Source organism: Balaenoptera ricei, chromosome 2, assembly GCF_028023285.1.
Source record: "Balaenoptera ricei isolate mBalRic1 chromosome 2, mBalRic1.hap2, whole genome shotgun sequence".
NCBI classification, from domain to species: domain Eukaryota; kingdom Metazoa; phylum Chordata; class Mammalia; order Artiodactyla; family Balaenopteridae; genus Balaenoptera; species Balaenoptera ricei.
The window spans coordinates 103,553,093-103,580,806 of NC_082640.1; the positions used below are offsets into that span (position 1 = coordinate 103,553,093).

The 27,714-nt window shown below is 40.4% G+C and overlaps 2 protein-coding genes across 4 annotated transcripts in view; one reads left to right on the forward strand and one right to left on the reverse strand.

Annotated features, from left to right (window-relative positions):
- CHP1 (calcineurin like EF-hand protein 1) overlaps positions 1-17,166 on the reverse strand; it is a 38,585-nt gene extending 21,419 nt beyond the window's left edge. Inside the window, exons 1-2 of the mRNA XM_059913577.1 lie at positions 16,854-17,166; positions 9,417-9,489 (exon numbers count right to left, since the gene is read on the reverse strand). Of these exons, the coding sequence (XP_059769560.1) occupies positions 9,417-9,489; positions 16,854-16,920 (140 nt within the window). The 5' untranslated portion in view covers positions 16,921-17,166. The remainder of the gene's footprint in view (positions 1-9,416; positions 9,490-16,853) is intronic.
- A 425-nt stretch (positions 17,167-17,591) lies between these two features.
- EXD1 (exonuclease 3'-5' domain containing 1) overlaps positions 17,592-27,714 on the forward strand; it is a 38,461-nt gene continuing 28,338 nt past the window's right edge. Inside the window, exons 1-6 of one of the 3 annotated variants that reach the window (XM_059913585.1) lie at positions 17,592-17,847; positions 18,241-18,339; positions 20,028-20,213; positions 23,332-23,400; positions 25,892-25,949; positions 26,220-26,347. In XM_059913585.1, coding sequence (XP_059769568.1) covers positions 20,081-20,213; positions 23,332-23,400; positions 25,892-25,949; positions 26,220-26,347 — 388 coding nt within the window. In that variant the 5' untranslated portion in view covers positions 17,592-17,847; positions 18,241-18,339; positions 20,028-20,080. Of the gene's footprint in view, positions 17,848-18,240; positions 18,340-19,562; positions 19,597-20,027; positions 20,214-23,329; positions 23,401-25,891; positions 25,950-26,219; positions 26,348-27,714 lie in introns of those variants that run through there. The other 2 variants (XM_059913586.1, XM_059913587.1) reach the window with 2 other exon arrangements.

Below are 27,714 nucleotides of genomic sequence, written 5' to 3' on the forward strand. Positions count from 1 at the left end.
GATCAAAGAGGACTTAAGAGACATACAGCTGAACTCAACGCATGATCCTAGACTAGGAAAAAAAACTGTTATGAAGGACAATACTGAGCCAATAGGTAAAAATGGAATATGGACCATACAGAATATGGAATATTATATAATAGTACTGTATCAAAATGCTAAATTTCTTGATTTTGATATGAGAATGTCCTTGTTATAGGGAATACACACTGAAGTAGGTGGCAAAATGTTAACAAGTGGTAAATGTGGGTATCGAGTATATGAAGTTCTTTGCATTATTCTTGCAACTTTTCTGTAAGTTTGAAATTATTTCCAGATAAAAAGGGGGAAAAAAGGAATACAAACTCAAAAGGTGATTCCTGCCTTCAAGACGTTTACTAACAGAAGAGATAAAACTTATTCCTTCACCTTCTTTGCACTAGAAGCTAATGAAATGTTCGTATTTTACCCAGGAGCCTTCAACTCTCTGGTCCTCTTGTGGTTTAACATTTACAGGTTGCTTAATTAATTCAACAAGCTCATCTCCACCACATCTGGTGGTGACACAGGTAGAAAATGACCCAGGGGACTAAGCACAAAGTTCTGGTACAATAACTCCCGATTCTAATCTTCTTTCATCATTTAGGGTAATAATTTTTATATCAGTTAATGAATTAGAAGAAGCCATTCATAAGATAACTAGGTTGCTTAAAATGATGAAAGAAAGAAAATTACTGAGGTCCTGATTATTTAATTCCACAAACATGTACTAAGCTCTTATTATATAATGTGTTCTATGATACAAAGTCTACATTATCAACACAATGTAGCTCCTCTTGTTTGACAGAGGTTAAGAAACAATAATTACTCCCTTTTAAATGAAGATTAAAGCTGATTTGAATTGCAAGGCCACATACCTCAGTTTAATGTCTAACGAGCTTAAGTAATTTTAGCTGCAAAAAGATACAGTTTAAATACCAGGCCTAGTATCAGGTGCTGAGTCCACAACCTAGCCTAACCCCTTCAGTCTCAATGAAGAATCTAGTCGTGGACTTCCAATGTCAATAAGGACCTAAACCTTGTCTTATGACACTTTTAAACTTTACTCTTAGAATTTAGATTGTATATAAAATGGGGTCTATAAGATCAAGGGGAATACAGTTGAAAATATAAATATAAAAATGAAAGAGTATAAAAAATAGTTTATAAACTGTTAAACAATATACAGTTTATTATTGTTGGTTGTTCTATAGTGGAATGGAGATCATCTGGACAGTATCTCTAAAACTCAGCTTCTCAAATTTGTCTGCCAACACAAATCTAATGGAGAAAAAGAAATACTCCATGCAGCTCACATACCACAAGTGTTATAATTCATTCAAAATGCAAATTTTTGTGTGCTCATTAAAAAACATACCAATATTATATTCTATCTCATAGTATACCTAGGAAAATCTTCCTTGAGGATTAAGACATTATTACTGGTAGTAGGCAAATCCAAGAGCAGAACCATGTATAATGGCATTTTTTATGGCCAAAAAATTCACAATGAAGAATTGTTTTCCAGATATGCACAAGCACAGAGATGCTCTGGGAAACCAGTTTTAGAGACCTCAGTAACCAGAAATGCCATCCCTCTACACTGATCTTCACTGTTCAAGTTCTTTCTCTTACACAGAGATGTAGCCTCACAGTTAACTTCTTATATTTTAAGGACCCAGGGTAGATGCTTAGATAACTTATACATAATGAGGACATTAAAGTCTGCTAGTTGGACATACCTGTGGAAACACACGTTCAATTAAGAAAACAGTTTTGGGGCTTCCCTGGTGGCGCAGTGGTTGAGAGTCTGCCTGCCAATGCAGGGCACACGGGTTCAAGCCCTGGTCTGGGAGGATCCCACATGCCGCGGAGCAACTAGGCCCGTGAGCCACAATTACTGAGCCTGCGTGTCTGGAGCCTGTGCTCCGCAACAAGAGAGGCCGTGATAGTGAGAGGCCCGCGCACCGCGATGAAGAGTGGCCCCCGCTTGCCACAACTGGAGAAAGCCCTCGCACAGAAACGAAGACCCAACACAGCCATAAATAAATAAATAAATAAATAAATAAATAAATAAATAAATAAATAAATAAATAAATAAATAAAATTAAGCTTTAAAAAAGAAAACAGTTTTCTGGGGACTTCCCTGGCGGCGCAGTGGATAAGACTCCACGCTCCCAATGCAGGGGGCCCGGGTTCGATCCCTGGTCAGGGAACTAGATCCTACACGCATGCTGCAACTAAGAGTTTGCATGCCACAACTAAGGAGGCCGCCTGCTGCAACTAAGGAGGCCTGGAGCCGCAACTGGGATCTGGCGCAACCAAATAAATAAAATAATTAATTAATTTTTTAAAAAAAGAAGTTTTCCACATTTTAGTATAATAGAGATAAATCATTTACTATTTATATTTATTATGTAATTATTTGTATTTATTAACATTGAAATGACAATAATTTCCGTTATCTAAAACATTTAATATTTTAAATTAAATTGATAAAAATGATTTTTTTTGTCTTGGTAATACAATTTTTTTTCAGATTTGCCAGGTGAGGGAAGTAGCAGTTAGAAAAACTAATTAAAGGAACTCTTAAAGAATGGGTCGGCTGCCCACTGTTGCCAGGACCCATCCCAAGAATATAAAACCATTTGTCCCCAGGATAAAAATGGAGAACTGCTATGGAAAGAAACTGAAAGATCCACCTGGGCAGGGTTTCGGCCAAGTGTGGGAGGCTGGCTCCCCAGGAACACAGTCCTTTTATTTGGGGAAAAGAGTTGCAAATTTTTCCCCTTGCGCCCTGACCGTACGCCCTAAGGTCTAGCAACTTACTGGCCCTGCTCAGAGTATAGAGGGCTTGAAGTCAGTCCTTCCATCCAGGCAAAGACCTGGGGAGAAAGCAACCACAAACAAGCCCATGCCAGTTTTCTACAGTAATCCATCCACACTTTTTCATAAATATGAATGGACAACCAACACTTACCGGCATTTTGGGAAAATCAGTAACATAAAAAAGTAGGATCAAGATGAACAGAGGTAATCATAATTCAGGGAACAAAAAGGAGTTCTGAAAGATTCTAGTAAGTAACGCAATAGATATTTGATAAGTTCTTGCATCTGTAAAACAAAAATAAGCTACTATGATAGAGCAGAGGTCAGAGAACAAGATAGTTTCTTGGAAATTAAAAATATGATTGTGGACAAGTTCATCAAAGGGTCTACAAAATAAATTCAAGGACATCTTTCAGAAAGCAATGGAAAAAAATCAGAAAATATGAGAGAAAATTGAGTCATGGTGGTCCAATAGCCAACCAACAGAAATGCCATAAAAATCAATAAAGAAATAAGAGGGGGAGGAAATAAAGAAATAGCAGAAGAAAACTTTCCAGTTAAAGGACATTTCTTAACTTTTTTTTTGGCCGTGCTGCATAGCATGTGGGATCTTAGTTCCCCAACCAGGGATTGAACCCTCACCCCCTGCATTGGAAGCGTGGAGTCTTAACCACTGGACTGCCAGGGACATCCCTCAAGGATGTATTTTTAGATTGAGAAGGTTCACCTGATACTGAGCAATGAATAATGAAAAATAACCCACAAAAAGGTACAACTTTGTGAAATTTCAGAACATCAGGAGGAGATATTTGAAGGTTTCAGAGAGGAAAAAAAAGATTATCTACCAAAAGAATGAGAATTAGACTGGCATCGTGGTTCTGTGAAACTCCATTCTGGAATGACTGATACCACTGTGTACAAAGCAAGTGCTTATCCAGGATATTGTAATAATCTGCCCTCTTGGATAAAGTCAAAGAAGAAAATGAGTCTCAAAAGCACTTAGTTTTTAAGCAGATAAATGGCTACCATGCAGGACACAATCTCTTAGAATTTATAGGTAATCTTATTTATTTATTTGTTTGTTTATTTATTATTAATTTTTTTTTGGCTGCACCTTGCGGCTTTTGGGATCTTAGTTCCCCAACCAGGGAGTGAACCTGGGCCCCTGGCAGTGAAAGCGCCGAGTCCTAACCACTGGACCACCAGGGAATTCCCTAGAGGTAATCTTTTTTTTTTTTTTTTTTCCGGTTGCTTCCATGTTTAGGTAATCTTTTTTAAAGTGATATATAACAACACAGCCAACTAGTAATTTCAGTAATAACTTTCTCGCAGAGTTTAACTGGTCTGTACTGTCCCCTGTAGTCAATTTAACCTGCATGGATTTACCATCCAGGAATATTTTTCATCATGGTATTATTTGAGAAAAAGTATCTGACAAAAATCCAATATGAAAATTGCTCAAAAAAATTGCTCAATGCACAGGATATTTTTAAAGTAAACTTTTAATGAAGTATAACATACATACAGGGAAGAGCAGAAATCACAAGCATTCAGTATGATGAATTTTCACCAAGTGAAGATTATAACCAGCACCCAAATCAAAAACTCGATTACCAGTACCCAGATACCTCCTTCAAGTTCCTTTTGTCTCTATCTGCTCCCCTCCCCAAAGGGTAGTCATTATCCTGACATCTAACACAGTAGATTAGATCAGCACCAAGGATATTTAAACAAAAGAAACCTTTGTATTCAGATAATGACCAGGCTCTCACCCTGATCTAACCTACAAAGGACCATTTCAGGGCACCTTATAGGACCCAGCTGGCTTTTCAAAGACCAGTTTCAATGGCAGTGGTAGAAATATTTCACCCAAAATAATGGCACCTAAAGAAAGTAAGATTTGTGAGGTTATAGTATATATTTATATTCTGTGAAATACCGATCTAAAGATTACCAATCATTTTAACTCAACACCTATTGGTAGGCCAAGGAACTAGTGTTCTATAAAACATACTTTGGGGGTGAATCTCTGAAAGCATTTTGCAGAAGCTCCATTTCTAACCAAAGTCTTCCATAGTTCCTGCTTCATGTTCCCACTGAGACTTACACTTTTAAAAAAGGAGTACAGGGGCTTCCCTGGTGGTGCAGTGGTTAAGAATCTGCCTGCCAATGCAGGGGACATAGGTTCGAGCCCTGGTCCAGGAAGATCCCACGTGCCGCGGAGCAACGAAGCCCGTGCGCCACAACTACTGAGCCTACGCTCTAGAGCCCGTGCGCCACACTACTGAAGGCTGCGTGCCACAACTACTGAAGCCTGCGTGCCTAGAGCCCGTGCTCCGCAACAAAAGAAGCCACTACAATGAGAAGCCCACGCACCACAACGAAGAGTAGCCCCCGCTCGCTGCAACTAGAGAAAAGCCTGCGCACAGCAACGAAGACCCGACACAGGCAAAATAAATAAATTAATTAAATAAATAAATTAAAAAAAAAAAAAAGGAGTACAGAATACCTTGGACGGTACACTATAGTCTCTCACTCTGCAGAATTTAGCTTCAAGCCACAGACATAGAGCATCTTGGGAGAGGAGAGGGAAGAAAATGTGGAAGGAAAAATATTTCTCCTACTAACTTTCTTAGGGAAGTGGGGCCTGCTAAAGGTAACAAAAGACTGGAGGTAACTTATATTCGGCTGAGCACCCTAATGGGTTCTAGAAAGGTCAAGACAGGCCTTGAGCTGAGTTTGGCAGTAAAGGCTGGAGAGAGCTAAATCACTCTATTACTATAAAAGAATTCTGAGTTTACCAGGTTATCTTTACGGCTGGAGGGAGTAGAAAAGATGGGGTTGGGGGAGAGGGGACGACAATCTATAACAAGATGGCCAGAGGCTGAGATGGCCATTGTCGGAGGCACAGCCAGTGTGAAATCCCTGATATTGGGAGGGTCCAACAAAATGATTTATTGATATATACACAGTTGACCCTTGAATAACATGGGTTTGAACTGTGTGGGTCCATCCACGCATGGATTTTTTCAGTAGTTAATACTTCAGTACTACAGGATTCATCATTGGTTGAATCTGCAGATGTGGAACCACGTACACCGAGGGCAGACTGTAAGTTATTCTCGGATTTGACTGTGCAGAGGGCCACCACCTCTAACCCTTGCATTGTTCAAGGGTCAACTGTAACATGCTAGTTGTTTACTATGTAGTACAATGGGGTAATTTCTTCTTGCACTCAAGGTGGCTTGGGGCTTTTGCCGTATTTTAATCCACACCATGATGGAGATCAAAGAACAGATTTCAGATCAAGTACTTTGTAAAGCTGAATACAAAAAAATCAGCTAGACTCAGGTAACCATGAAATTAAAAATTATCCTATCACTTCCTACCACCTCTTCCCCTACCAAGAATTTATAGAAACCAGAACAGAAAGCAGTGCCTAGTGCATCATAGGTATTCAATAAATACCTATCAAATGAGTGAGTTAGTTCACTGGCTTTCCATAGAGTGTGAAATTATGTTTTAGGGGCAGAGCAAATCTTGCCTAGATTTTAAGGAGCAGGTAACACTAACTGACACATGGAAAGTTTTCACCTTTTCTGAGGAGAAACAGCTCATTTTACAAAAGATTTTCCATTGTTTTCCAGCAAACAATGAAAGTGATTAAAGCACACATTTACAAATCACCCACTTTCTAGAAAGAAGAAAAGGACTCAAAACTAATGTGAATTCTATATCTTCACTTAGTGGTTAAATCTGAATTTATGAGGAAGACGTAATCCCAAACTCAAGTAAATTATTCAAGTATTTGGGCTGAAGGAAAAATAGAAATTTCTAGTCTGGTTAGTTTTTCTAATACAAATTTATATAGTCTCCTCAACAAATGGTGCTGGAACAGCTAGATATCCACAGGCCAAAAAATAAAGTTTGACTCTTACATTTCTATCTATCGTTACACACACACACATTTTGTTTTGTTTTGTTTTGTTTTGGCTGCACTGCGCGGCATGTAGGATCTTAGTTCCCGGACCAGGGATCGAACCCGCGCCCCCTGAAGTGGGTTAAGTGCATAGTCTTAACCACTGGACCACCAGGGAAGCCCCTTCTTTTTTTTCATTTTGTATAAATACACCAAAAAATACATATATATTGTGTGTGTGTGTACACATATACATACAAAAAACTCAAAATGACAAACATCCAGTTAAAAAATAGGCAAAGGACTTGAATAGGCATTTCTCCAAAGAAGACATACACATGGTCAACCAGCACATAGAAAAGATGCTCAACATCATTAGCCACTAGGGAACTACAAATCAAAACCACAGTGATCTACCACTCACATCCACTAGAATAGCTAAAATCAAGAGAGATAATAAGTGCTGATGAGGATATGGAGAAATTTGAACCCTCATTACATTGCTGGTGGGAATGTAAAACAGTACAGAGCTGTGCAAGAGTTTGGTGGGTCTTCAATAAATTAAGCATAAAATTACCATGTGACCTACAATTCTACTCCTAGGTATACGCCCAGGAGAATTAAAACATAAGTCCACACAAAAATGTTCATAGTAGCCAAAAGGTGTTAACAACTCAAATCTCCACCATCTGATGAATGGATGAACAAAATGTGGTCTATGCATACAACGGAATATTATTCAGCCATAAAAAGGAAAGAAGTACTGATACACACTATAACATGGAAGCATTTTGAACATGTTAGGGGACTTCCCTGGTGGCAGAGTGGTTAAGAATCCGCCTGCCAATGCAGGGGACACAGGTTCAAGCCCTGGTCCGGGAAGATCCCACATGCCGTGGAGCAACCAAGCCCGTGTGCCACAACTACTGAGCCTGTGCTCTAGAGCTCGCGAACCACAACTACTGAAGCCCGCGCGCCTACAGCCCGTGCTCCGCAACAAGAGAAGCCACCGCAATGAGAAGCCCACACACTGCAACGAAGAGTAGCCCCCGCTCACTGCAACTAGAGAAAGCCTGCCCGCGGCAACGAAGACCCAAGGCAGACAAAAATAAAATAAATAAAATAAATAAATTAAAAAAAAAAAAAAAAACATCATGTTAAATGAAAGAGTCAGTCACAAAAGGCCACATACTGCATGATTCCATTTATATGAAATGTCCATAGAGAGAGGAATGGGAAGTGACTGCTCAGTGGGTATGAGGTTTCCATCTGAGCTGATGAAAATGTTCTGCAACTAGACTGTGGTAATATATAAACGTATTATACAGTGTTGTGAATGTACTTAATGCCACTAAAATGTACACTTTGAAATGGTAAATATTATGTTATGTGTATTTTGCCTCAATTAAAAACAGACAAAGAGGGGACTTCTCTGGCGGTCCAGTGGTTAAGACTCTGCGCTTCCACTGCAGGGGGCTCGGGTTCAATCACTGGCCGGGGAACTAAGATCCTGCATGCTGAGCAGTGCGGTAAAAAAAAAGAAAAAGAAAAAGTACTTAGTGTGGTCTTTGCACGTGATAGGTATTCCGTAGTCATTGACTTTAATGACTGGGCAGCATCGTTTTGGTCAATTCCAGCTTTCAGTGAAGCCAGATTTTGCCCTAAACAAACATGGCCCTATGGATTTATCAGCACTTTCTAGCTCTTCTGCCAGAGGATTATGCACAAAGGCTTAGCAACTATGTTCCTCCCCCCGTTATGCTACACCCCACACCTATGCTACAAGGCTTCTAAAGAAGTCCTCCATTGTTTCTTGACAGCCGCCAGAAAGGCAAACAGCTTCATTCTATATCAGTCAATCAAAGCTGAGGAACAATAGTAACAAAATGCTGCTACTGAGAGTTAGGTTGGGAGGTGGTGGTAAGGAGATATTTCATTTGACTATAAGACAATTACAAATATGAAATGATACAGCATTACATTACTCTGAAATCATATACTTACTCAAGACCAGTTTCTCAACTGTGACACTACTGACATTTAGAGGGGATTGTCCTGTGCATTTTAGGATGTTCAGCAGCATTCCTGGCCTCTACCCACTAGACATCAGTAGCATTCCCCAGATGTGACAATCAAAAATGTCTCCAGATATTTGGCCACCCAAGGGAAAATAGCCCTCAGTTGAGAAACACTGCTCTAGACGAAAATACTGAACATCTTATCTAACATTAATACATATAAACTGATGTACCCTAGGAATATGGGTTGGCTTGGGAAATGAGAGGGGAAAGGACAAACAACCTACACCATCTTGGATTGCTATGGGTCAGCCTCCTGAAAGCTAACATGTTTGCGAAAGAGCTGTGGGAAAACTCAAGCAGAGAGAGCCGAAATTCCCAAAGGTACATTCATAGGACCAGAGCAATGGCCACCCAAACCAAGAGAAGCTGGAGTAAAGCAGCAAGCACCTAGTGATAAATGTAAATTCATTGTTCTGCTTAGTATTTAAGTCCCTTGTGGATCAATGATACTCAAAGATGAGTGAAGAAATGGTCCCTGTTCTCTGCATGCCAGATGCCTATTGTGTCTGCTCTCTGGATAAAGGCAGCTATTCAGACGTTGTCAGAAAATAAAGAAAGGAACTGCCTACCTGAGAGTCCCATTCTCTCCTTTGTCCAGGCTGGTGAACCGGCTGTAGAGGCGGGTGATCTGACTGTGGGAAACTAAAGAACACAAAATTAGTCCCAGTTGGAGAAGTTGCCCTCCACTCGAACTGAACCTGAATGTGGCCCTTCAGAAGCCAGCTGCCCTTCTGGTCCCGGGCCACCGTTAAACGCTTCAAAGTCAGTAAAGTGGGCCGAAATCTCAACTCCAACTCACCTCTAGAGTGTCAAGGCAGAAAGGATGAAAGGAGTTAGAAAATAAACTAAATCAAGAGTAAACAAAATTGACTCTCAGGAATGAAGTCTAGGCTTAATTAAGACTGTGTTAAATGTCAGGTAGTTAAGATTTAACAAAACAAGGCCAAATTTAGTTTAAAAGGAAATTGTGAAATTTTCACCTTTCAGTACCCTGACTTAGAGGCTATGAAAATGCACGCTTTGATTAAAAGCACATCTCTATTAATCAGTTTGATGTTTCAGGCTGGCACAGCTGGGTAGGTAACTTGTGTTGAATTAAAGATCGGGGCTTGTGAAACAGCTTGTATTTTAAAAATCTGATTTACTCCTACCCCAAGCATCAGTGGCTTTATCTTTTCCCTCAGGACTGATCTTCGGGTAAAAGATCACCACAGCCTTGGGTCAGCCTCTTCTCTGTGATGGCATGACCTCCACTGAGTTCCCAGTAAAGGAAAGGGCTCCAAGAAAGGAAATTAGGTAATTTGTAAAATGGTCATGTTATCATCAGATGACATCTACAAGGAAGCTGTTTTGCTCCTCATTTTGGACTAACTCAGGCACAAGCTGACAATTATGAGGTAATAACTACAGGTAGACAATGAAACTTTGGAAATGCAAAAAGGAATTTCTGGGAAATAGTTTAGTCTCGTGGCAGATTGGAGGTAGGAGGAAAAAAAAAGTTATCAAAGGAGAAAAGACAACAGCCAAAAAGGGTGTGGCAAGTGTGGACTTTGTCCTAGGCTGTTGTACCTTCACGGGTAAAGGGGTGGCCGAGGGAGTTCTGATAGTTGTCTTCCTCCCCCAGCTCAAGGAACAAAAATCCACCTGCGGTTTTAGGAACAATGGGATAAAATAAACAGGGGCACGGGCAGGAGAAACAGGAAGTTAGTGGCCCAGAGCTAGGATGAGAGGACACACTGGGCAAAGCTGTGAATTCTTCAGTGTCAGGTTTCAGCGCAGGCTGGGCTCCGTTCTGTACTACTGGCTCTCTAAGGAGAGCAGAGAGCAGAGAAGGCAGAACCATTCCCAGCCAGGGCACAGCCAGCAGGGGTCCAGACACTGAAGCAGTTGTGGACCTTTCTGCTAGTCAGGTAGGTGTCAGTAGCTTGGTGTACACTCTTGTGAGTCAGGTTGACAGGTTCTGATTCCAATCACGGCACCACAGCTTACCAGTGAGGGGTGAGTGAGTGGGGTTGTGGAGTGAACTAACAGAATCCAGGAGAGGAAAGTGCTTGGCAAAGGTCTGGCACTTGGTAAGCACTCCAGGTTAGCTATTATCATCATTATCCTTACATTGTGAGCCTGCAGGTACAGTTTTACTGCTGTACTAATTAATCTCCAGCTTTCTCCTGATTCTGCCAGTCACAACCGTTTTCTTCAGGAACCTGACGAGGCTTTGGCCTCGGGCCTCAAAGGCTGCTCTAGAACTAAAGTTCCCTTTAGTTTTCACAAAATAAGTCAGTTAAAGAATGACTAACTTTCCCAAAAGATTTTTTGAAAAAACAAAATTCGTTCACAATCTCAACACCACTGCTTTCATTTCTTCATATATCATCTAATGTGTCACTGTGTACTTTACATAAACATAATAGCTTATTTTTCATTTATTAATTCATAATTTTTCTATATTGGAGTCCTCTTTAATAACTGCATAATGTTTAGTCCACTGAGTATTATATATTTCAGGTTACTTTTCTTTAACAAGGAACACATTCAAATTGCAGTTCTTTTTATACTAGTTTTTTTTTTTTTTTATTTGAGAAAACAATCTATCCACATGGTAAAAATGGTACAAAAGTGATCATAATGAAAAGTCACCCTAACAACCGCGTTCCTCAGTCTCCCTTGCCAGAGTCAAACACTATCACCAGTTTACTGTGAATCCTTCTAGAAATTCCATATGTATGTATAGATAAGTATGTACAGCAAGTTATAAAATTTTTAAGTTGGAAGAAATGTTGTCACCTTGTCCAACTTCTTCAACTAACAAGTGAGCCATCAGACATCTTTCTAATCTAGAACACCATCCAAAAGAAAGGGACACTGAAACCTTATAGTATGATTTTTAAAATTCCCTTAGTGAGTAATGGTATGACATTACATCCCATATTTCAGAAAAAGAGATCAGTTTATGGCTGCTTGAGTTCGTAATTTACCAATATGTTAAAAATAAATGTGTAAATAAGTATCCAAACAACCATAAAACTGCTATCTTCCAGGACAAACTGGGCTATGTGGAAATCAGTGGAGAAATGTACAACCAAATGCCAACTTTTAACACAACTCAATATGGTTACATCTCAATCTACCTCCTAAATTTTGGAACTAATGGTACAATCATATTGTTACAAAGAGCTCTGTTAGAACAGAAGAAGAAGGAGGAGAAAGAGACAAAGGAGAAGCAGCAGCAGCAAGTAAGCAGGCTTTAATTCAGGTGCTAAACTCACTATGACAAAGAATATAAAGCAAACTCCAAGGTGTATACCTCAGAGTAACGTCAAGGTGCAAAAAGGTATTGGAACTGCCACAAATGAAGGCAGGACAAGTTTCCAGTAAACTAAGCTTACCAGAAGGCACTAGGCTAGCAGGACAAGTGCCCAAAACCTGCATCATTTTTGGAAACCCAAAGGAAGTCTCAGGAGTTGACAATTACTCTCAGAAAAGGTTGTGAATGTAGGCATATCTTTTTTTTTTTTTTTTAATGTGGGCATATCTTGAATGAAGCTATATTTTTCTCCACTGATGGGCAAATAATTAGTTTCTATTGTTGAAAGGTTACTTAAAAGACACTGCTAATCTTCCTGACTAAATGCCTTTCTATCATCACTGTGCTCAGAGAAAGAAGGCATTTGAGAGAAATGCCAAGCCCTAAGGAGGAAAAGCAAAGTGAAGAGTAAAAATGAAAAGGGAATAAGAAAAAAAGTCATTTTGCCCTTGCCTTTATCCTAAATCTTAACGCAGAAGAACAGATTAATAACCTAGGTAAAGCATATACGTGCAACCGAAGGTAACTCTCAAAAGATTGAGAGGCTGAAGCCTGCACCCCTAACCATTCCTCCTGAACACTCCACACCCCAATATTTCGCATTTCCCCTGGCAAGAGGACTTCAAGAGCTGGCCGACTCTCTCAGGAAACCTATAGATTAAGAGACTTAAAAGAGATTAAAAACAAAAACTTTATTATAACTGGGGAAGATTGAATATGGACTGAATGATAGATAGTATTTATAGAATTATTGTCAACTTTCTTAGGTGTGATAATAGTATTCTGGTTATGTAGGGAAAAAAATCCCTATTCTCAGGAGATACATGCAGAAGGCTTAAGGGGTGAAGAGTTCTAATATCTGCAGCTTTAAAATGGTTCATCAAAAAAATATATATAGGGTTTCCCCGCTGGCGCAGTGGCTAAGAACCCGCCTGCCAATGCAGCGGACACGGGTTCAAGCCCTGGTCCGGGAAGATCCCACATGCTGCGGAGCAACTAAGCCCGTGCGCCACAACTACTGAGCCTGCACTCTAGAGCCCACGAGCCACACCTACTGAGCCTACGTGCCACAACTACTGAAGCCCACGCGCCTACAGCCCGTTCTCCGCAACAAGAGAAGCCACCGCAATGAGAAGCCCGTGCACCGCAACGAAGAGTAGCCCCCGCTTGCTGCAACTAGAGAAAGCATGCCCGCAGCAACGAAGACCCAACGCAGCCAAAAATAAAAAAATAGGAACTGGAAGACAGCAGCAGGGTCTTCTGTAGTGACAGAACCTTCAGGCACTATGGCAAGGCAGATGAGGGCCATGAAGGGGTCCTGCATTTTGAGGCAGGAGCAGCCTGAAGTTGAACTTCCACTAACATTCTAGCCCAGAAAATTATTCTCAAGCAGTTGCCTTTGCCTGTCTTGTGCTCTTTGTTGCAACTACAGAGAAACCCACACTAGTTCTATCATCACTACACCCTTTCAAACAAACAAAACCTCACTGGCCTGTAAAACTTACTTCCCAAACCTGTTCAATATCTTTGCCACGTCACATGACACACACCAGAAGGTAGAGGCTAAAAATAAATCAATCGGCATTTATTACTACTCAGCTGGCATGAGTTGTTTCTCACAGATTATGTGGCTATTTTTTTTTAAAGGTTTTAAGTAATTCACAGCCAGGTTATTGCCACACAGTTAAGTGAACTAAAGGTGGAGAATACAGAAACTCCCAAGATACTTATGACCTTTCCCTTAATGACAACTTTTATTGAAATGATTTTAATTTATGGAAATGCTGACGACTGAAAGAAGGTGACAGAACTAAGACAATATAGCAAATGTTTTACGCCAACACAAAGTGTTTTTAGACAGTGTTTTTTAAACTGTTAGAAACAACAGGATTTCTACTCCTTTCAAAGTTTTATTTCCTTAGAATTGGGAAAACTTGATTCCTAATCCAATATCCCCTGAAAATAGGAAAAGTGTAAAATGCTGTCACCTCTCCAGTTATATAGCTCAAGACATAGTTTTTATAACTATCATATGCTAATGGTATTTTCCCAATAAGATGATTGTTATCTATGGTTCAAAAGGTAATAGCTAACACCTGGTGCTCATTACATATCCAGACACTATTCTAAGCAGTTTACATTTTTCCCATTTTATTCTCACTAGGAATCCTATAAAGTAGGTACTATTATTATTCCCATTTACAGATGACAAAGTTGAGGCTTACAAGGAATTCTTACTTAGAATTACTTTTCCAAACACTTAGAGATTAAATTTCAAATACCGGATAACCTAGTCATACATGAATTCTAATCAATTTAGACTTCTGAATGCAAAGCTTTCACACTGAATATAAAGTCAGTTTTACTCAATTATGCTACATTTTCTTACTGACAAAGCGAGTAGTGAAATGTCTTATACTTGTTCTTAACTTGAAGTGTTTCTGATTGATAGCTCCCCAAACTCTTAACAGAACAAGAAGCAGAGGAAAATAGGACTAATTCCACCTCTCTACCCCACCCTCAGGTATCCATTGTTTTTATTCTTCTAAACCTTTTGCATCATGCTAAAATTAATGCTTTAAAAATCAACTCTGCTGATCGGCACTAACTGGATAAACTGATGGCTCAACTCCCAGAGCAGAAGAATGACAGGTAGCATGCTGGGGGAGAAAGCACCTGGAAGCCACCCAAAATGCCCTAGGTTAATTTATCCAAATCTAATCAATTCATGCATGTATCAAGGCCCAATTCCTGTCCTCCTCAAGGCCAGTGCACAAGGACTCTTCCCTGAGTTCTGAAAGAGGTTCCACACAATTTCAGGTACCGTATGTCCTGATGCTAATCCTAACTCCTGTGGGCTTATCTCCATGACAGGTTTGTGAGCATCTTTTGTCACCATCTGCTTTGAGTACCCAGTATCGTACTGAATATAGACATTGCAAAAATTCAATAAGTACTTGTTTCATTAGGCTTTCTGGCTCAATACATACATTTGTACTGGTTGTGGCTGAGTGCCTCAGGCTTGATTCACTTTTCGGCAACTAGGAAAATAGCTCTGCAGGAGTACTCAGTTCTCACAAGGTCACACAGTAAAATATAACCCAGAGTCCTAAGGCAATCAAGGCCACTTTCATTTGGTCAAATGTAATAAAACCAGAATGGGATTATTGCTCCCTTCCTCTTGAGGCAAAAATAGCTTTTTCCCACCCTCGCTCTGGTTTACAGTCCCTCATTATGTGACTTTTTATTTTAAGCATGAATGCTTTAACTCTGGTGTCACCTTAGACCTACAGTAGTTCTTATGTTCTCACAAGTGTGGCCAGAGGTCATAACCACAAAATGTAATAAAACGTTTGCTGAGTCCAAACTGCCTACATTTCTACTCTTGGAGTCAGGGTAAGTCATAAAATGACCATAAGGTCAAGTGCCCAAATAAGTACTGCACATTATAAACAGCTAACTACTTTCTGTCATTCATTCAAAATCATCAGAAGGACTACATTGGTAGGCGGTGAGGTCCTTAAAGTCTTTATGGAGAGGCTTAATGAAGGTAAGTTAGGAGATGCTGAAAGCAGTAAACCAATCTGACAAGGGATGAGGCTAGATAACACCCCTTCCAACTTGAAGATTCTAGAAAGTTGAACTTGTCAGAAAGCATGGGACAGCATTTAATTTATCTCAGGCCACCAATGCCTGAATAATTCTGAGGTTCCCCCAGCACTCAATATTATCTGCGAATGGACCACTGAGTTATTTACTGGCCATCTCATTATCAAAGACAGGTATCATGAAGACTCAGAGCACGGATGTTTACATAACTCATGCAAGAGTCATAATGAATTACTGAGAATAGAAAATAATGTATGCATTATCAAGGGCTACACAAATGTATGATGGTGTTTTACCGGGCTTCTGAATTCCCAAAACTCTGTTGTCCCTTTCAAGTTAATGAGGAAGAGACTGGACTGTAAAAAATCAGTTCCTAGTACAAATTCACACTGAGGTTTTTGGAGCACATCCAATTTCCACGGCGACTGCATGAAGTACACCAGCATAGTAGAAATCAATAGATCTGAAATTAGGACAGCAAGCATCCTCACTGTAAATAAAAAACTGGTAGTCACAGTATCTGTGCTTTCTCTCCACAAGCTCAGAATGAAAGAAGGCTCATACTCAGACCCCTGATTCTTTAAGGTGTCCCGTCCCGTCTTCCAAAGCCTTACTGTACGATCTCAGTTTCTGGATTTATTTTTCCGGTTGTGGCAAGAATTTGTTTGATTTCCCACAGTTGTCAGTGGTTTTAAGTCCTTGCCCAGAAACGTCACAGGAATGGACAGAATGTTTTCTACAGAATCCACCCACAGTTCCTGAATTTGAGGTTGGTGCAAGGAAAGATAAAGGAAAAGAGTTCGGGGGCTTTCAAGAGCAGGGGGAAGAGAAAAGAGCGGGATCAGTGATCTACGGGTGATCATGACTCCCGCCTTTGATGGGAAGGACAGCCCCACAAGAGGCACTGCCCCGCTCCAGGTAGCTGTAGCTTAAGAACAGGTCCTCCATCATCCCCGAAGCTCCAGCGCTGGAGGCTGCCCAGGACCCCCCCAACCTCCCGGCACCTCATCTCCAGACCTCAGCGACAGTCGCCCTTGGTCCTGAGGCCAGCCTGAGGCGCTCGGCCGCGTTCCCACCCCCTACCCGAACTCACATCCAGTTTCCTTCTTGATCTCCTCGAGCTCTTCGTCCCGCAGTAACGTGGAGGCCCGGGACCCCATCACCGAGCCAGGAGCTCCTCCGGGAGCAGCGGCGCCAGAAGCGACAGCGGCAGCGGTAGGGAGGGAAGAAGGGGAGGAAGGGCCAGGGGTCAAGAAGGGAGAGGGCAGTGGTTCTACTGCGGACTGGGAAGGGAACCCAGGGGTGGCGCGCGGAGGAGGGCGGCCCGGAGGCCCAGCCAATTGGGAGTGAGGCTGAGCCCAGCGCCGGAGCCGACGTCGACGTTCCTAGCTCCAGCCCCCGAATGAATCAGCCCAGCGCCCGGCCGGGTCTAGCTAAAGACGGACCACGCCCCCGGAAACATGATGCCACCGGCCTTAAAGGGGCAATTCTGGCCCTAGCGCCCGCAATTAAAAGGGCAACGCCACTGACCCACTGTTTTACAACACAATAACGTGTGGCAGGCAGTGTAGCCAACCTGTTTCTCACAGAACTCTAACGCTAGAAATCCCACCCTACGATTGGCATGGATTGCGGAGAGAAACAATAAAAACAGACAAAACGTCGCTTGGGTGAACGCTAGGGTGTGTCTCCTGGGAACTGCATGCTGGGAGTTGCACCTCCTGATTCTTCCTGGGGGCCCCCTCTCCTCCCGGCCGCAAGGGGCGCTCGGGAGCCAGCCTCGGGACCGCGCGCCGATTGGCTCCGCGGGAAACAGACGGGACCGCTGGTTCAGGCCGGCTGGCGTCCGACCTGTAGTGTGGGTTCCCAGCGCTGCGTACTTTAGTTTGTTTTCGGGACTGTTCTTTGATAACTGCCACAGCGGCCTTGAAACTCCCCGAGAGTTCTTCCTTAACAGAAGTCCCTCTTTTTTCACTTCAAGACTGAAGCTCGAGGAACTCACCATTTGGCTGAAATAGACACAAGATTTCCCAAACTTTCGTCGGAGGAAAAAGAAAAACCTAACGGCGGAGGAGAGAATTTCTAGCGTATGGCCCGCCGTTTATTTGAAGTTTCTTATTTTGCCTTAAAAACGAGGAAATTTGCATTTTGTTCCTGTGGCATATTTTTGTTTGTTTTCTTGAAAACATTTAAAGCCCCCCTTCTAATTAGTACACCCTTTCAGGTGAACCAGTTCTTTTCCTGTGGCTTCAGTGCCTTTACACCCCTTACCCGTCCCTCGAGTGTTACTTTGTACAGAACTGGTTTGAGTTATGGAAAAACCAAATTCTGACCGCTTTCACTTAGTACTTAAGCACTAGAACACTGTATTAGCGAGCTGGTCAAGTCAATTTAGGTTACTAGTTTTAAGTTTTACCTAAGGCTTTGACGGCTTAGCAGGAGACTGAGGTTCTAGTCTTACTGAATTGTTTTCACAATAGACTTCCTCTTGTCTGACCTAATGATGTCTGCCTGAATAAGCAGAGTGTGAAATGTTGGATATGCCCATCTAGGCCACAGGACCTTTTTATCCTGAGAGCGTAAGTATGGTAGAAAAACCTGTGATGTCACCGACGTGAATGTCTATTTTCTGAGTCTGTCTTGAAGCCCATCTCTAGGTCCTGACCTTACTCGCTCCTTCCTAATCTTGAATCTTAACCTTTTGCAGCCATCCTCAGTCGAGGTTTCTTTGCTTTGTGTTAATGTTTTTCTGATTTACTTTAACATTTCTTAAATTTCTTTATTACCCAGGCATTTCACAAGCTTATTTCTTATGTATCTTTTAAAAATATAAATTAATTTTTACCTCTATTAAGGGCCAGTTTTTCCAGTTTTATGTTCTCTTTTATTTCTGTAAAAATTCCCCTTTTACCAGTTGGATTGACTTGAACAAAGAAGAATGATTTTTCCAGGCGCTCTGGTGACTTGTTTTATGTTCTCTCTGGATGCATAACACTTTGTCTTGCACTAGACTGCACACATCCTCCACTAGGGACCTGGTTTTAGTTCAGGTTCCATTACCTTCTAGCTGTGTAACTTTGGGCAGGTGTCTTAAATCTTTAAGCCTCAGTTTCTACATCTGTAAATTAAGTAGTTGTTGTAGGCAACAAATAATAGTTGTGAAAGCACTTGCTAGACCTTAAAATATTAAAGTGTAATTTATTTATCTGGTTAAAAATGCTATGTAACTTCTCACCTCTTTCTAGTCAAATTGGGCCTTAGTTATTTGGTCAGTGTTTTATAGTTAAACTAAATTGCAAAATTCACTGGTTGACTATTCCAAGTGGGGCAAAGGCAAGCCACTTTTAAATTTAAGCACTGTGGAGGAACACTTAGCTGAGGTTCTAAATACAAAGACATCCGAATAACAGGATTGTTCTAAAAGATACTTTTTAAAGAAAAGATTTATCTTTTAATTTACAGTATTACACTAAGGATTATAAGAGTGTCTACTATGAATGATAGCTATTTCTGCAAGATAAAGTTTTTTCTTTGTACATTTCTGCATTGTTATCCTTTTTATGAGCATGCATCATTTTTACAAAAACAGTTGAATTTTACAAAACCAGTGTGTGGCATGTGTCAGTTAATCTGTCAGGCTGCACATGACTGGTGACATTACAGCAGCCCAGTCCCTGAGCTGTGGCCAGGGTGGAGTGGAATGGCCCTTGCAGTGACATGGCAGCTGGATTGGTAATGCATAAATTGTGATAGTTCTAAGTCACTTATTCTTTGGTTGGTTACAGTGTGAAACTCTGGAAATGTGATTCATCTAGAAGAGGCTTCATCTAGAAGAGGTTAGATCCCAGACGTTACTGGGTAAACAATTCATTGCAATGTGTTGGCAGGTGTTTGCCAATATCAATTTTTTTCATTTGTTCTTTTAGTTTTTTTGGTTGCTGTTAAAATGATGTATGCATGTGCTATTAAAAAGCCTCTAAATGTTCTTCTTATTCCATTTAGCTAAGGAAGGAAAAGTGATATTAGGCCATTTTATAGACAAAGACGTCAAACCCACCTTGCCTGAAGTCTTATACTTTTCAGTTTCCCATGTATAAATTAGAGTTGGTGCTTGCAATGATATTTTTCTCATTATCATTCTAAAAAGATGAACAGAATTGAATTACTCTAATATTTTTATTTTTCTTATCCCAGGTATGGGAAAAGGAAAAATAACCCCATTTTCCCCAAAATATTTAAAAAATCATAGATCTCTTTTATTTTCAAGGGTTTGGTTACTTAAAGAAGATTATTTGAAGACTCCTTTTGGAATCAGATAGCATGGATCCTAGCAGTGACTACCATTTCCTCAACCAGATTTTGTGGAGAAGAGTGAAACTCACATTGGTTTGTGGCATCTTTGAGGGAGTGCTCCAGCATGTGGACCCTGACAAGATTGTTGTCCTGAAGAAAGGTCTCATTTTATTTCTCATAATCTCCTGCCTTTTAGGAGACTAATAACTCAGTTTGGGTGATGGTTCTGCGCTCCCTTAGCAACTGGGAGAGTGGCATTATTCCTATTTTAGGGAAAAGGTGGGAGGAGGATTAGAATGCTGTTTTCCCTAACAGAGCAACATGGCTGCATATGCTGGCTTGTCCCCACTTCTATACTTTTATTGACATGATAGTGGAAATTTTCAATGTATAGAGCTTTTTTTAACTGGGTACTTCTTTTAATTTCTCTCCATATGTACCTTGAAATTAAAAATAACCACTGTATTAGATAGAATTGCTTTTGGCTTCAACAGACAAATTCACAAAGACAGTAAGGCGTTAATTTTTCTCATGCAAAAAGAAGCCCAGAGACAGACTACTGAGGAATGGTGCAGTGGCTGAAAGATGCCAGGAGGGATCAGGTGTCTTGTGCTCCTGCTCTGCCACCTCAGCGACCATGTGTTATCCTCCTGGTCACAAGGTAGCCTTTACACCTCCCAGTTTCAATTCCAATTCATTTTTAAAGGATAAAATTCAGGAACAGCCAGATGGAAGAGATTTATAGGGCAAGGTATGTGGGAAGGGGCTCAGAGTTTCTACCCTCTCTAGGCATGCCACCGTCTTAGCCTCCTCCATGTGCTCACCTTGAAGCCCCAATATATAGTTTTTATTCAGCTAGAATATTGACTTGTTAAGAGTAGTTGATTTCCTGGCACAATAAATTTCAAGTTCACAGTTGAAACGTGTAAATGACATTTGAGAGATTAGTGTTATTGTTAAGCCATATTATGAGTTAAAATAGACTTTTGTAGGCTAGGATGGGACTATACCAGGCTTTTGCAATATTAATTCATTTGGTAATCATTAACTGAGTTTTATATCCCAGGCAGTGTGCTGGGTACCAGGGATATGGATAAGAATAACATGGTCTCTGTCCTCAAAAAACTTTGTCTAGTAAGGAGACAGGTAAACAAGTAGAAAGATGTAATGCAGTGTGATACCCTCTGTGATAGAGGGACGCACAAGATGCTATGGAAACACAAAATTTCAGCTAATTTAGATCTGAGAATGGTAGGGTTAGGACAGTGGGGAAGGCTTCCCAAAGGAGGAATTGATGGTGGAACTGTTACACCTGTTTACTAATTTATGTACCATTTGGACAAAGCAGGGAGTGACATCACTATGACAGCAGCATGAAGGAAGGTTTGAAGTAGCAATAAACTAGAGACAAGGAGAATAGACAAGGAACTATTCAGACAATCAAGGGACCCAATAAAGAGGAAATGATGGGAGTCAGAGCTAAGGTTTGGCAAGGAATGGAGAAGAGAAGACAGATTCTAGAAATGCTTAGGAGTGAGGATAAGTAACCTAGTAATCAATTAGATCAGGGGTCCCCAATCCCCAGACCACAGACCGGTACTGGTCCATGGCCTGTCAGGAACCGGGCTGCACAGCAGGAGGTGAATGGCAGGCGAGCGAGCAAAGCTTCATCTGTATTTACAGCCGCTCCCCATCACTCAGCACTGCCTGAGCTCCACCTCCTGTCAGCATTATAGTGAGTGGTGTAATTATTTCATTATATATTACAATGTAATAATAATAGAAATAAAGTGCACAATAAATGTAACGTGCTTGAATGATCCCGAAACCATCCCCCCACCCCAGGCCATGGAAAAATTGTCTTCCACGAAACCGGTCCCTGGTGCCAAAAAGGTTGGGGACTGCTGAATTAGATAGTCAAAGAGCCTCCTACATTTATAACTCAGATTATGTGTATAGTACTGTTATTAACTGATAGAAATGGGAAGAGGAACAGGTTTGTTGGTTAGTGGGAGAAGATAATGATCAATTTGAAAAATATTGCAGTAAGTCTGCTATTAGTTGAAAATGAGAGTGGAGCTCAGAGAAATAATCCGTACTGGAGAAATAATGTATGTCAGGACAACTAGGAAGTTGATGTGATCATTCAAGGAGAAGGAAGAAGCATGAGGAATATCACCCTAGGGATTATCAGTGTGTAAGGGGCAAGCGGTGGTGGTAGAGACAGCTAAGGAGCCTGGAAGGAGCAAATCAGGGAGACAGTGGAACACTGGTTACAAGATGCTTATTAAAATCAATGAGGCCTGGTTTTGAACCCTGACTCTTTTTTTTTTTTACTAGTAGTGTGACGTTGCGCAGGTTATTCAACCTTTCTGAGCCTCAAATTCCTCCATAATGGAGATAGTGAAATGCCTATCTCATTATGTTACTGGATAGTCAAACACAGGCAAATAATTAGCAAGATGCCTGGTTTGGAGTGGGTGCTCAGTGTGGTGGCTTTAGATAATTAGTAGGAAAAGAAATAAACACTAAGAGTGTCCTGTAAGCCAAAGAAGAAAGGAGAGAACAATATTGTCAGTGGATGCATGGGAACCAAGTATAAGATTGTAAACTTTTTTTGGGATTTGACAAATAGGCAGTTGGTGATCTTTGACCTATGTAAGAATATATTCAGTGGACTAGTGAAGGTAAAACTCATTTGTTTTGGATTGCTGAGAAATGTGGAAATATACAGCTGCTGTGAGCGCTGCCATCTAGAAAAAAATGACACTGTATTGTAAACATGACAAATAAACTTCTCCCAACTCCCTTACCTACTCATACAAGAGCCTGTAATTGGGCCACGAGTTGGATTGTTGTCTCTGACAATTAATAGTTCAAGCATGTAGCATGACATGAAACAGGGTGTGGACTCTAGAAGTAGTCAGATGACTTAAGTTTTTTTCTGGAGTTAGGTGGAGCAAAAATCAGTAGAAATATAATAAGTAGATAATCCTTAGCCCCAAAGGCCTTAGAATATTTTTGGAAGAAGTTTAAATTCAGTGTACTACTACTGCCCTTTTAGTGTATCTTGGACCATTCTGGGGTTCCCTCTGTTCTTTATACTACTTGTTTCAAGGTTATAGCTTTGTAATTTCTTATTGACTTTTTATTCCTTGGGGAAGATAATTTGGGGATTTTTATAAAACTCAGATTTGGGCACTTTTGTGAGACATATTTTCTTATAGTTTTAGGGAATATTACTTTTTATCAACCAAATGAATTGTTTTCTATAACAGTGAAGAATGTGGAGACTGATCGAAGTGTCCCAGGAGTGAAGATGTTTTTTGGACACGAGATCGTGAATGGTGAGAACTTCATGTTCCCTAAATGTTGGTATCGGGATTTGCAGTAGCAATAAACTCATTGCTCTGCCTCATTTCAGTGTTTGGGGGTGGGAGGGAAAACTAAGATGTTATCTTGCATTTATGAACTCTTAAAGCTGGTATTTGGGAATTGTCCCTTATCTTACTGTTTCAGTAGGTGCTATGAGCAGAACAGTCGTAGAGAATTTTAATCATGTTGGTTTTACAATGTGAGGACATCTGGTACTCAGTACTAGAGACTCAGCTCACAGGCAGAGTTAGGAATCTGAACAGAAAGGAACTGTCTTGCTCAGCAAGCGAATTTAACACCAGACATTCACAGTACATTCACAGTCCCTTATTTGAAACCTTGGGGCCAAATGTTTCAGATCTCAGTCTAGTTCTGGATTTTTCAAAAAGCTAACAAAGGGTATATACTGGTCATATTACATAACACCTCAAGTGGGTCTGGTTAGCACTCTGTAATAAAACACATTTCTACAGAGAAACGGATGGATAATCATATTAAGTGGAATAAAATAGGACTATAAATAGTATGTCAGTTCAGATTTTGCTGCCAAAAGAGTTAAAAAAATTTTTGGTTTTTAGACCTTTTGGGATTTTGGAATTGTGGGAAGTAGCCCTGTTCTTTATTTCTGCCAGCCAAAACAATTTAGCAAGAATAGGTACAATTGTTTGCCTAAAGGAAGAGCTATAGAAGCTCATCTGGTCAGTGTGCTTCAGACAAGCCAAATGGGGTAAGAGAAAAGGGTTAGGAACAAGAACTATTCTTTCTTTCAAGAACTCAAAAGCAAAAAGCCTTCCAAGGAGGAGTGAATATCAGTGTGGGGTGGAGGGGGGTGGCGGAATGGGTGAGCTGGGACTTCATAGAACTGTGCATTTCTTACCGTTGGGGCAGATATGAGGAAAGGAAAGGACTCCTGCCAATCAAGACCTACTTTAAAGCAGACAAGTCCAGCCAGCTTATTTTTTTTTTTTTAGTATTTCTTTCTTTCTTTCTATGGCTACGTCAGGTCTTAGTTGTGGCATGCGTGATCTTTGGTTGCGGCCTGCATGATCTTTAGTTGCAGCATGTGGGATCTTTAGTTGCGGCATGTGGGATCTAGTTCCATGACCAGGGATCGAACCCGGGCCCCTCTGCACTGGGAATGTGGAGTCTTAGCCACTGGGCCCCAGCCAGCTTATATAACTGTCATTTCTTACTGAGTACGCTACTGTAAACACTCTTTGTCCCTTGAGCGCCTTTTTAAAATGGCAGTGATGGTGGTGGAAGTACAGGGATTGTTAATTGTGTGTTAACTGTTAGACTTTGCAGTAGAACAGAGCTCTGGACTGGAACAAAGCTAGGCTGTGGATGAGTTTGTAAAGAAAAATGAAGGAATCACTACTACTATCTCCTAACTCAGGAGAAGGCTGACCACTGACCAGCTTTGTGATCTGTACACATGGATTCATTTCTTCCTAAATTCATTCTCAGAACTTGGCCTTTGTTTATAATTTCTAAGCTCAAAGGATGGCCTCCTCCTTTCTTTGCCCTGTGGCTCAATCAGCCATAGAGGGTTCTCCCTGAAAAGCACCTTGAATAAGAATTATCAAGATAAAGGCTAATAATTGATTAATCCAAGTTTTTAGTGAATTTTACCTTCTCTGACCCAGACTCAACACTTCTAGACAGTGTAGGAGAAAGAGACATTTGAAACATAGTGGCCCCTGAGAAACTTTTTCCATGAAAAGTACCTAAGTGTACTTAATTGAATCTTAGATGCCATTAATGACAAGGTGCATTATTTCTTTTCCCACCCTAAGAAAGAAAAAGAAGCTGCCAATTAAACTATCATGTGCATTTACTGTAAATCATATCCAATTTCAGAGTTGTTTAAAATGTGCATCTTAGAATCAATGATATACAATATTTCCCTGTATTCCGTGAACTGTTAGGTTAAAAATAAATGGTTTCAGAGTCTCTGTGGAATGTGTCTCTCATATTTCTTTTGTGATTTCCAGTCTAGCTTTTATTACCTTTCACGTCGCTGAACTGTTAATGCACCAGCCTGAGAAAGTGGAAGGGACAGTATGAATGATTTAAGAGAAAACCCCCAAACAGTACATAGTGTGAGGGAAAATGCATTAGGATGGGAATAAATAGGAAAGAAAAGATATCTCTAGAACCAATCTGCATGACCACAAAGGTGTCCTGGAACAAAAAGGGTAAAGTGGATATGTAGAGAGGTTCCTAATCCTGCTAAATGACCAAGGAAGCTATGTAGGGATGTAAGATTAGGGGTCTTCAGTACTTTGGATAGTCTTTTCTGCTCTATTTATTTCTGGCCGATGAAGGCCTCTATGGACTAACATTTCATTCCCAATTACTGTCTGTGTTACATAATCAAACTGTGGGTGTGGAGGGGACAGAGGGATAGTTAACTGCTTTCAGATTGGAAGCCCTGTTGGAAGCCATTTGGTTATTTTACAGTGGAACTACTGGATGAAGAAGAACAAGGTGCAGTAAGAGAAAAGGCATCTTCTGTTAGGTATGATGGAATGATTTTCTTAATTATGATGTTACCCAGATGTACACATTAGGGTAGAAAGCCTTAACTGTAATTCACTAGCTGTGTAATTCCTAAAATGAGAAGAAATAGGTGGATGTTTCCTTCCATCTTTAGATGGTATCTTCAAATCAATGTAAACAGTGGATGAATGGGTTCTCTATGAAAGATCCAGAGTCCTTACAACTGATGTGTTTATGGCATTAACAACAAAGAACAAGTTCACCTAAGTGTTGTTTTTTGTAAGCATAGTCTAAATACAGAAAGAAACAGGATGGATACAATAAAAGATGAAGACCTAAATGTATATAAGCCTGCTTCTCCTGCCCCTGAGGCACCAACCACCTCTCTGCTAAATGACCTCAAGTACAGCCCATCAGGTGAGTACCAGGGCTCTGAATTTTCTAGGCTCTCTTGTGGTTCAGAACTCTTCAGAGTTGGTATAACCCTGAGTCAAGGTTCTATGTGGAATTCTCATCTAGGCTGTTGTTTCTAGGGTACGAATTAAGATAAAATATCATGATTCATTTGTTTATTTAATATTTGAGTGCACACTATATGCCAGACATTGGGGATACCAAAGTTTGGTATCTCTACCTTCATCGAGTTATGGTGCAGGAAACACACTAAATAAGATAAATTAGTATACTATATAGTATGCTGGTGCCACATGTTAAGTAGAAAAAAACAGAAGAAAAAGAAGAAATGTGTGGAGAGGGTGGTTTTACAATTTTTGAGTGTCCAGGACAGGTCTCACTGAAATAGTGACATTTGAAGTAAAGACTTGAAGGAAGTGAGGGACCAAGATGTATGAATATCTGGGGGGAATGGTTTTTAGGCATAAAAAATTAGCAGATGCAAAGGCCTGAGAGAGGAACATGCCATGATCTTGAAGGGACAGCAAGGAGATGAGTGTAGCTGGAGCAAGGAGAGCAGTAGGGGATGAAGTGGGGTGAGTGGATCATGGAAGACTTTGTATATCATTGAAAGGACTTGGCTTTTACTCTGCAGTGAGAAGAGAAGCCATTGGAGGTTGGTTGGTTTTTTTTTTCATTTCCCTAATGACTAAGGACGTTGAGGATTTTTTAATGTGCTTTTTTGACATCTGAATATCTTTGGTGAATGTCTATCCATATCTTTTGTTCATTTCTTACTGGATTGTTCTCTTATTATTCAGTGTTGGGAGTTCTTTATATATTCCGGATACAAGTCTTTTCTAAAATAAATGCTTTGCAAATATTATCTCCAAGTCTGTGGTTTGTCTTTTCATTCTCTTAAAGCATCTCTTGAAGAGTAGACATTTTAAATTTTGATGAAGTACCGTTTATCCATTTTCTTTCTTTTATGGATTGTGCTTTTGATGTCATATCTAAGTAATCTTTCCTAGCTCAGAGTCGCAAAGATTTTCTCCTTTGTTTTCTTCTAGACATTTTAGGTTTTACATTTAGGTCTATGATCCATTTTTTTTTTAAATGTTTATATATACTTTTTTTTAACATCTTTATTGGAGTATAATTGCTTTAAAATGGTGTGTTAGTTTCTGCTTTATAACAAAGTGAATTAGCTATACATATACATATATCCCCATATCTCCTCCCTCTTGCGTCTCCCTCCCATCTTTCCTATCCCACCCCTCTAGGTGGTCACAAAGCACTGAGCTGATTTCCCTGTGCTATACGGATGCTTTGCACTAGCTATCTGTTTTACATTTGGTAGTATATATAAGTCACTCTCTCACTTCGTCCCA